Genomic DNA, 11,478 nt, shown 5'->3' with positions numbered 1-11,478 from the left:
TTCTTTGTAAAAGAGCATTCACACACACAGGGAAGTCCATTCAAAAAATAAGTTTTCACTTGAATTGATGCATGACTTTAAGGATTAGCTATGTGTTACTTTAAACTGAAATTTGAGTTAATTTTTGAGGAAAAATTTGGAAATCATGATTTGGTACTTCTATCCCCTGCATAAGGATTTTTATTTTCAGTTTTCTTTTGATGATTTTCAGTTTGGGGGTGTGATATTTCTAATTTATAGACTTATTTTAGTCCGTTCGTGCCTCTCTCACCCCACCAAAAAAGAAAAAAAAGGACTTATTTTAGTCCAATTTTATTATTAAATATTAGCTAAGTCTTCAATTTTCAATTATAATTTACTTATTTTTAGTTATTTTTATAATTAGTTTATTTTTAAGTGAGTTATTTTAATTTTATGTTATTTCTTTTAATTTGATTGTTATTTATTAGTTTTTATATTTTTTGTAGGAGCTAAAAGAATTGGACTTAATTTTGGAAAGTAAGGTGTTGAAAAGACTCGAAAGTCTATTTGTATATGCTTCAGTATTTTGGCCATAACTCATGCTACAGAATTTCAAATGATACAATTCTTAGACCATTGGAAAGCTAAGAGATAGAGCTACAACTTTTATGAGGATTACTTTACCTAGTTCTGCTTTGAAGAGAGAGAAAATTATGTCAGAAAATGGCTAGATGTACTGTTCCGAGAATAGAAATTTTTAAAGACTAATAATTGATTTTTTGGGTCTCTCATTACACTTTTAAGCCCAATTAAATCATAGGTCAACTTAGAGAACTATAGGTAAAGTTTATTAGTATAAATAGGACATTTTGAAGAACATTAGGGTAGACGACTTTTGGGAGGCTCAAGAAGCTAGAAGTTGAGGCTAAAACTTGGAGAGTAAGGCAGCAAATTTTTATTTTGTTTTCTTCCTTGGCTTTTGCTTTTCTTGTTACTCTCAATGGTTAAAATTTATATAATGTTATTTATCTTTGCAATCATGAGTAGCTAATTTTCTTTTTCTAAGATTGCAATTGAACTCACATGTAATCTAAATTTTTAATCTCCTTCTTACTTATCTTCAATGGGATTTGAATTGTTTATTCCAATTTGTTCTTAGTGTTTTCAATTGCTTGGCCTCCAATTAAATTGATTTAGGAACCTAAACAAACTTGGGAAAGGGAGTTTAGTGTAGACTAAAATTAGGATAGCATATGATCATATTAATTGATTTGTGTATGGGATAGAGATATACCTATAGGCATATGTAGTTAGATTAGAGCATGAATTTAATGAATCTGTTTTAATTTCAATTCGCATAGGGAAATAGTATTTTGGTTAAAATAGATATTTTTATAAGATGAGTCGGGAGACCTTTATAAATAATTTAGAACTCTAGGTTAGCAATTCAACCCATTGAAATAAGTTAAAGAAGAGAGGTAAGATTAGATAGAAGTGTGAGGGATATTGTAANAAGTTAAGGAAGAGAGGAAAGATTAGATGAAGTGTGAGGGATATTGTAATACTAAGTTTGTTTGATTTGATATTTACTCAAGTTATTATTATTTTGATTTTTCGTAGTTTAAATATTGGTTAAGTATTTTAGTTAGTTAATTTAGTTATTTGATATTGATTGTTTGGATAAGATTAAATTGTTCTAATTTTAGTACTTAGTAGAATTGTAGATCAATTCTCTGTGGGATCGATACTCTGCTTGCTTATATACTATCTATTCGATACGTATACTTGCGTAGTAAAATTTTAACTGACATCCTTGCGTTGGTCACGATTTTTTCAAGAAATGAAATGTGACAAAAATGACCTTTACTTTTCATTATATTACTTGTTAATGATACAAACACTTGTGTGGCAAATCCGATAACAACGTACCAAGTAGTTTAATTGAGAATATGGAAGAAATTTTTTAAAATTTTGGGGACGGTGAGAGTGACTCCCCATCAAGTTCATCTATTTTAATGGATTAGAATTCTCAAGCTGAGATGCATAGAAAAAACCATGCAAGTATGCTTGAGATTGAGGGGAAAACTCATGATTGCTCTATAAGATGAAGCTAAACCATGAACTATTCAAGAGTTTTATCATTTCCTGTCACATAAAAATAGAATAATGCAATAAATGATGAAATGAAGAACATAAAAGTAGAATAATGCAAAGAATGATGAAATGAAGTCTATGAGAACCAGCCATCTCTGAGACTTGGTTGACCTTCCACCAAGGCATGAGACTGTTGAGAACAAATGAGTCTTAAAAGAAAAACCCAAGGCGGATGGTTCTATTGAGAGATATAGGATTCACCTAGTAGTGAAATGGTAAACACAATGATTATGAGAAGAAGATATATTTATATGGATCAACTTGATGGTTTTGTAGCAAAAGGTTATGAATGTTTGCAAGCTCAAATCATCTATCTATGACCTAAAGCAATCATCTAGGCAATGGCATCTTAGATTCTATCATGCTGCTATTCGTAACGAGCTAGTGATAATTGAAAAAGACCATTGCATGTATGTTGTACAATTCAAAAGAAATTTCATCATCTTGTCATTATCCGTTGATGACTTACTAATTGCTGAAAATGATAAGGTGATAATTGTCACCATTAAAAAGTGATAGTCCTCAAACTTTAAGACAAAGAACATAGGTGAAACAAATTATGTTCTCCTAAGATTTTAAGGGATATATAATTCAAAAAGATTTATTGATTTGTCTCTAAAAAACATATATCAAGAAGCTTCTTGGGTGATTTCAAATACAAAATTATACGATCCGTTGATACTCGTATTGCAAAATATGAAACCTTTAGTCTTAATTTGATTTTTGAACTCCCGAAGAGATGGCTTGGGTTACTTATTATCGTGCCATCGGCAATGTAATGTTAGCATGTAGCTTGTGTTGATGATCTTCCTTAGTTCCTTCTGGTGAATATGTACCATGCCATTGTCTGTATATATTAACTTCAAAGGTATATATATTTAAAGCATATGTTTTTTAAAATAAGAATAATAGTAAATTAAAATAATAAAGTGAAGCGTAAGGTTGAGATGTTAAGACGACCGTATGAGTGTATCTGATGACTCAAAGTTGATCCCATCAATTGTTTGTGGGATCTCTTGCATGGAGACGTGTAGTCCATCTTTTACCCGTTCGAGTTGCTCGATTTGCCGCGTAGGCCCTCAAAGAAGGAGACTTGGTGAGACCGTCAGGCGCAACGGTCGTATTTTGAGTTCCATTCTTCTGTTGCATTCTTCTCCTGGCTATCAAACCTCTGATCCAAGGGGTAACATCCTCACTTATCTTTATCATGAAGAAGAAGATGATGCGGTAAATGAAGATCATGCTGAAGATCACGCTGAGATCGATCCATTTTGAGCGTCCAACATCAATTTGGAACACGTTTTCCAGGATGTATTCTCCAGGAATCTTGGGAAGCTCTGGTGATTGATTGTCGAACAACAAGCCCTTCAGATCATTTTGGTATTGTCCCTGAAACGTAAACGACCCGTGTTTCAGTCCTTGGTGAGTCAATATGGCATCATTTTTCATCCACCTGTATTTAAACCGTAACAATTTTATTTGCTATTTCATCACCTGTAGAGCCCAGAAGTGGAAGCTGATGTAGGACATTGGGTAACGCCAGACAGGTTTTGGGATGTCGTTGGGGAGCCTGAAGTAGCCAGAAACAAGCATGAATATTCCCTGGAAGAACGACAACTAATTTATTAGCTATTATATCAGTCATCAAAATGGAGCTAGCTAGGGTGCACATGTATCCTGATTAGAATTCTCAGAGAGTGATAGTCCAGTTTAAAGCTAACCAATGATATAACAAGAATATAAGTTCTAATCATAAGAATGCAGAATATGCTGAAGAGACTTAGACCTGAATCCCCGCTCCTATGATGATACCCATGAGGAAATTGGGGACGATGCTCGCTATGGCCATCATCAAGCTCTCAACCACAGTAACACTTGCGTAAAGGCACAATACGAAGAATAAATAATGTTCAAAGCCCGGGTGAAGACGAACCATAAAGTAGCAAACAGTTCCAGAGATGAAGGTGATCATAATCAGGAATGGCATGGCTGAGAGCGTATTCCCTATGACAAATGCAGTTACACCGTAATGCCCGTTTAACCTCTCCCTTTGGAAAACCTGCAAAAATTAGTCGGTCAAAATGTTGGAAACGCCATGTCTAGTAACTTTATTTGCTAACCAGAAATTCATGGTCATGACTTACCTTCATGTCCTCTACAAAGGAAGGGAACCCACCAATTGACATGAATGTGACAAAACCAAACACGAAAGATGCACATGAACCCCTTGCCTGTTGGTGCACAAGATTTCAAATCTTAAAAAAGTCTTCCAACTTGTTTCACTGCATATATATGAATGTAAAATTTTCTCCATATTGTTTCACATAATTTGTGAACTAGCAAATTCTTTTCCATATTATCTTAAAATTTTGTTCTATTAGCACTTAGCAGTCCAAACAAGTGATTCAGCAAAGTTCTATGGGATAAGTAACAACGGTACCAGAATTGAGTTGTAGCCCGTTCCAACATTGAGATAAATGGTTCCAATGCAGATAGTGACGACAATATAAATTAGCAGCCTCAGCCAATAATAGCCAAAGTCTCTAGACATGTTGATGAATGAACGCTTGGTTAAAGTGTAAGACTGCATCAAGAAACTAGCTTGACTGCCTCCAGAATCTAGTACAGTTCCTTTCTGAAACATATAGCAAAAGAATTCAACTGCCACTCGTGATGATAAAGGCCAACAGAAGACAATTCAAAGAGCATTAAGATTATCTTTAAGACTTTAACAAGAAGATCGTTTTTTTTTCCTTTTTGTTTTGAAAATAACAAGAAGATTGTTAACTGTGGCCAGAAGCACAAATAAGGTTGTAAAAACAATAAATAGCACAATGTTGCCTGGTTAAGCACTTACAACTTTCGATATCTCATCAACCCTTTCCTTTGCGGTATAACATTGCTGAGATGTATGGTAGAAGTCAATAAGAGATCGGATTGCTTCAGCAGTGGTTATCTTGTCCAGGGGATCATCACTTGCCTCAAACTGATTATAAGTAATTTGGAAATAAATAAGGCATTCCATGTTAAGAATTAATGAGTATAAAGGCCATAGTGGTAAAACTAGGATTCAGAGATTGGAAAAAAAAAAAAACACCATCGATTTTCAGCCATATGTACCGTACCAAAGTAGGAAGGAATACTAAACAAAGGGAAATGAAAGTTGATACCCGTAATTTCATGGACCCTTTCAGAGTAGCCTTAACCTTATCAAAGTCAGAATTGATGCATCTAAGAAAATGATCTGATGGATTTCTCAAGGCAGGGCATGGAAATCCAGCTTGCGCAAAGAACTGCATCCACAATCCAAGAAACATTAAGTAAATGAATATCCAAATCTTGTCAAGCGAAAGGAAAGATTGAGAACTCTTGCCTCATATGCTTCAGAAGCCTGACCAAAATAAACAGTTTTGCCGCTAGAAAGCAAATACAACTGATCAAATAGCTCAAAAACTTCACTGCTGGGCTGATGGACTGAAGCTATTACAGTCCTACCATCTCTTGACAGGCCACGTAAAGTCTGGGTTACGAAAAACGCCGAAGCACTGCCATGAATCTAAACTAAGAAACTATGGTAGGGATAACAAGAAGTTTCAACATTATATGTGCGAATCAATAAGAAAACATCAGAATCATTTCTTTATCACTGTTGTAGACTACGCAAGAATAAAGATTAATCAGGTACAATTTTAAGGCTGTATAACCCCATTTATCAAAGGAAGAAAAGTGGGAAAGGTGCCAATATGATGGCTTAAATGGTAAAGTCTCTAGCGTCTATACCATATATTTGAGGAGCAACACTTAGATGAAGTTCTTTGATTGAGAAAATCAATAACACAATCTTATCTCACCGGAAATTGGGGAATTGAGGTTGTATACCCCAGCCAATCCAGAAAATTTTGGACCAAAAAACTAATGAAAGGAAAAGATTGGACATTAAAAAACAAAGGCATGTAAAAACAAGAACAGTTTACAGAAGTATCAGCAACTAACTATTAGGCGGCAAGACAATAGAAGTAAAGAGATTTGAAAGAATAAGTTGTGTCTATGCCTCCAGCAAGGGTAGGAGTTATTAGGAAATTGATATAGAAAAATATTGAAGATGGCAGAGAGATAAACCTATCAAGTCCACTGGTGGGCTCATCAAGAAAGAGCAGTCTGGGCCTCATCAAAATTTCAAGAGCTATGCTGACCCTCCTCTTTTCTCCTCCGCTGATCCCACGCAAATGCCAATTCCCAATTACCGTATCAGCGCAATCTTGGAGACCCATCTCTATAATTGTACTTTCAACAAGTGCGCGCTTCTCAGACCAAGGCATCTTATCAGGGAGACGAAGTCGAGCTGAGTAGGAAATTGTTTCCCTAACAGTCAGCGTACCAATCAAGTTGTCATCTTGAGTTACATAGGCCTGAATCATTCGTTCAGAACACAAATAAGATGGGTAAGGTAAGGCCGTAGCAGCCTCGTGGTTGGGAAATCAGGATTCAAGAAATAAATTAAAGACTAGAACAACGCAAGTACTCACTGCTGTCCCGAAAGAAAGCTTGGTCTTACGACCATTGAGAAGAATGGCTCCTGAGAGGAAAGCGTTAGCAGCCAAGCGACTGGAGAGAGCATCAAGAAGCGTGGATTTGCCAGAGCCTGAAGGACCCATGAGAGCGGTGAGAGTGCCAGGCTCAGCATAACCGGTTAGTCCTTCCAACACCTTCTGCGTCTCTCCATTGCTCAGAGTTACCATTACAGTCAGATCCTTCCAGGTGAGCCTTGCAGACACATCTCCGACAAACTCCGTGTTGGTCTTCTCTCTCCACAATGTCTCACTCAGAGGACTCAAACCTCCTACCACCATCCCGTTCCCTGCTGGTTTATTGGACTCTATCTCCATCATAACATTGCTTGCGGAGTTACTCATCGAGATTAGCAGCTAGCTACTGCTAATCAATATTCAACTTATGCGAGATAGAATATTTATATGAATATAAGAACTTTGAAGAAATGAGCAAAGTACTATGAAGAGAGCTTGGAACCCTCTGTTAATTAAATGAGCAAAGTACGTGAAGAAATGAGATTCGTATGGAGAGAGGGCGATTAGATGAAGCGTGAAATGTAAGTGTGCCAAAGCTGTTGAAGGGTATTTGTTAGGTTATGAGGAGGGCATGCAAAAGGAGCCTACTTCCACCCATCTCCTTGACTAGTTGACTTAATTTTGGGTGTGTGACGGAGCCGATAAGCAACGAATCAGAACTAGTTTCTTCTCCAAGAGCCCCTCTCTCTGTGAATCAAATACTTCAGCAAAAGAGGAAGTGAATGATGAAACTCGAGAAAGCAAAGGAAAAATGGCTCGAATGTCACCTCCTTTTTGTTAATCCATTAAATTGGTACTGGTGGGTGTTGGTAGAGGCATTTAATGGGAGAACTGACCCACATTAAACTTAACAGACAGCTCAATATCTATTCATGTCTAATGATAGTTAGATGGCAGTTGAGCAATACTTTATACCTCTTCAAAATCCATTCCTACTCTTTCTACTATTTTTTTTTCGCTTGTCAAAACATATAATTAATGAGGGAATTCAGCTTATTTTTTTTTAATTTGTTAAATGAAAATAACATTCTACATTTTGAAATATTATATACATATCACGGAGGCATTTACTATGCTGCTATGAAGAATGTGATTGGTAACATATAATGCAAACAAGAATATCACTCCCTCTCAATTTTTAAAATTATCTCTATTTATTAAAAGATAAACTTAATATATTTATATTTTTTTATTATTAATATTTATATAATATCATCTCTTAAATATATTTTATTTTTATTTTTTAATATAATTTCTAATATTATATATTTTATTTTCATTTTTTTCTTTTAAAAGACAATATAAATTTTATTGACGCTCACCATCCATCATCCCACAAAAAAATAACTATTGAGAGTAACAAAGAGACATCTCTCGAAATTTATATATAAAAAAATTATAATTTTATAAATAATTTTTAACAAAGTAACAAAATTGAAGGATAAAAATATCTTTAATGACATTATAAAGTATAATGTAATCTGACTGCATTGATTTTAAATTGCATTTACTGCAATCACATTACATCAATTAATTAATGTTATTGCATTGCAATCTTACATTACCGTGATTTATTGTAAAACAAATATTATAATATATATTTTTTTTAAAAAATTAAATTTTATTTTTTTAATAAATAATTATGCATCAACTAATAAATTAAATATTTAAATATAAATATTATAATATAATTTAATTAAATACATCCACTTTTCTCGTACCTAACGTTAACGTAGCATAGGTGATAGTTCGCTGCTAACCCAAGGAAGGAAGAAGCCAAACACATGCAAGCGTCCGTTTGGACCTGATAAGGAAGGCAATCAAGCCGCCCAATTACTAAGACAGTCAACTACCAATCATTAATGATAGTGTAGGTAGGTATGGGCATTACTCAATTGACAAGGCTCAGCGATGCCGTCCCATTCCCCTTTCAACTACCAATTTTGAATGCGGAGATTACAAATCAGGGTAGTGGTGGAAAAACAACTAATCTCGGTTACAGGTAAACAATATATATATATATATATAACAAAATTCTGTTATACAGGAAAACAGATAAATAATATGTGTACTATATAACTTTATTCATTTTATATTAAATGTTATGTAATTTTTATTTTTAATCTATTTTTTATGTTAAAATATACAAATATTATTATTTTTGACATTAGTATTATTACTTTAATTAGTTTAAACTTATTATTTTCAAATATATAAATGTTATACTATAATTTAAAAGTAAAAATACAATAACATTTATCCTTAACAACATAATTATATAATTATAAGTAAAATTAACATTTAAAGTTCTTTTTTTTGAATTGAATATGCTGTAATATATTTTAAGGATTAGGAACAAACTATAATGTTGAAATTACATTCTTGCAATTAAACATAGAATTTATACAAAGTCAAAAAAAAAAAAAACAAAAGAAAGACAAAGAAAAATACAAATGAAGAAAAAATGAAAATTACAAAAAAAAAAAACAAAAAAGAGAATGAAAGCAGAAGAAGGATGACTAAACACAATAATTTTATATGCCCAACTAGCAAATACGTTTAATTGACCCTTGAAGAATATTATATAGATTGGTTTCATATAGCAATTGTGGATGTTTTGTCTGCCTATTTTCAATCTTTACTCCGACAGTTTCACTTGTGTCCATAGGAGTCAGCTAAACTTTTAATATAAATCATATTAAGGTTAACATTAATGATAACGTTATATATTAAAGTTGATATAACAAGTACATAAATGTTATATATTATGTATATTGAGTTTTATATATTAATGTTAATGTTAAATATTAGTTAACCTTAACGTTAATATATAATTATTAATATTATATAAGTATATTGATGTTAACACTATTTATTATATTAACATGTAAATATAATGTTATATGATATTAAAATTCTAAATTAAACTCATTACATTAATATAAATATTATATGATGTTAAATGTTATGTATTAGAATTTTAGTTGAAACTATTAACCATACATAAATATTATATTTAGATAAGTAAAGATTACCTTTTATCATTACTCTATACATGTATGTCAAGAATTTAAAAAAAAACTTATTTATATTAAATTTTATTTTAAAATATAAAAACTAAACATTGTTTGTTTTTTAAAAGAAAATTAATAGGTCAATATGTATGAACTTTTACCTTTATTCCTATATATTTACGTTTCCTATACCTTTATTCTTAAACATTTTTGTCTATGTATACGTTTGGGTGGGTCTGATGTTGTAGTGGGGTGGGGTACTACTGCTTTGCGAAGCAACAATGCCTCGTGGTTGTCACTTGTGGCTTCTTTGGATTGCTGACTAGTAGTTTTGCTCTTGACTAAGCAGATTTCATGATTGAGAGGTGATGAAACTGAATTGTAGTAGGCATTATTGAGGAATTTTTATTTTTATTGTTGTTGTCCGTTACGAGATTGGCTTTGCATTTGTGTATGGTTGATTTTTGAGAATAAGAAGGGTTAAAAACTTTAGGACCATGTTTAAGTTTGGTCTTTGTCACAACCCAAATCTAGGTGTCATGATCGGCACAAAGGTATTGATAGGAGTTACCCTCTTATAAACTATGCAAGCCTAAAAATGTCCAAAGCAAAACTAATACTCAGAATTACCTCATGGGACTCATTACCTTGGAATTGTGTATTAGATGTGAGACCTTGACCTTTATAGACTCGTAAAGGGAAGTATACGCGATATCCCTGATCAGGGGTAATTTCGTCATTTCTTTACCAAACCCATAAAAGTAAGTTTTAAACAATATTATGGCCTAAGTAGGCCTAAGGCATAAATAGATGGTGAAATTAGGGGTAAAATGGATAGGAAACCAAAATTTTAATAATTTTCACAACAGGGGCAAAATGGTCATTTTGCACCCGAGTCAAAACTTTTAAAAGTTTCGCAAACCTGAACATGTCTAGACCATTATGGACTTGGTCCCAGTGTTAAAGAGTGAAAAGATTGCACAAAGGGTTGCATGAGAACAAGCTAACTAGTCAAGGACATTTTCGTAATTTTAAGGGAATGGATAAGTTTGGCCTATAAATATCCTTCTTCCAGCAGCTTCTTCTCCCATTTTCCAGTAGCTTTGTCTTCATCTTCTTCTTCCCTCTCACGTTTCTTTAAAACCTCCATGGAAGCTTGATATTTAGCTTGCATGATTTTCTCTCTCTAGCCCTAAATTTCATACTTTTGTGCCCTTTTGACTAAAACCCTTATATTCTTTCATTCTCTCACTTCAAAACCCTTGATAAATCTTATTTTCATACTTTCTCTCACTAGTTGGGCGTTTTAGAGAGAGAAAGAGAGAATTACACCATTGGTTTGGAAGCTTTTGGAAGAGAATTCCACTACAAAGGAACCCTAGGGTGAGTGATAAACTAAACTTGGTTTTTAGTTGTGGATAATGGCTAGAAATTTAGATTATGAGCTGTTTTATTGTTGAGGATGTTTATTCATTTTATAGTGATTTAGATAGTGAACATAGATAGCCATTTGAAGTGGCAAGTGAAAGCTAGTTAAGAGATAACTTTTAGGGTTTATAGTATATGAATTAACATAATGGTGATATTAATGTGATGGTAGGTTCCAAGGAAGCCCCATCATCCCATTTGGACAATTAGAGGAAATTAGAGTCAGTGAAAGGCTCAACAATATACCGGTGAGTGGACTTGCATTTCAAACTTGTTTTGGGGAATATGAATGATTTTATCCAACTTGTATTTGAAAATGTATCTTGGGAACAAGC

General features: G+C 33.3%; 1 protein-coding gene across 1 annotated transcript; it reads right to left on the bottom strand.

Annotated features, from left to right (window-relative positions):
- On the bottom strand, positions 2,935 to 7,455 carry LOC18604500 (ABC transporter G family member 11). The gene is made up of 10 exons (XM_007037020.2): positions 6,642 to 7,455; positions 6,235 to 6,524; positions 5,489 to 5,660; positions 5,286 to 5,408; positions 4,973 to 5,101; positions 4,556 to 4,750; positions 4,260 to 4,346; positions 3,902 to 4,174; positions 3,610 to 3,717; positions 2,935 to 3,504 (listed from the first exon to the last, which is right to left on the bottom strand). The coding sequence occupies exons 1-10, from the start codon at positions 7,026 to 7,028 to the stop codon at positions 3,112 to 3,114; spliced, it is 2,157 nt and encodes a 718-aa protein (XP_007037082.2). The 5' UTR covers positions 7,029 to 7,455; the 3' UTR covers positions 2,935 to 3,111.

This window comes from Theobroma cacao, chromosome 3, assembly GCF_000208745.1.
Source record: "Theobroma cacao cultivar B97-61/B2 chromosome 3, Criollo_cocoa_genome_V2, whole genome shotgun sequence".
Classification (NCBI taxonomy): Eukaryota; Viridiplantae; Streptophyta; class Magnoliopsida; order Malvales; family Malvaceae; genus Theobroma; species Theobroma cacao.
Note: the sequence above shows the minus strand (reverse complement) of the source record. Positions and strands in the feature narration are given on the sequence as shown.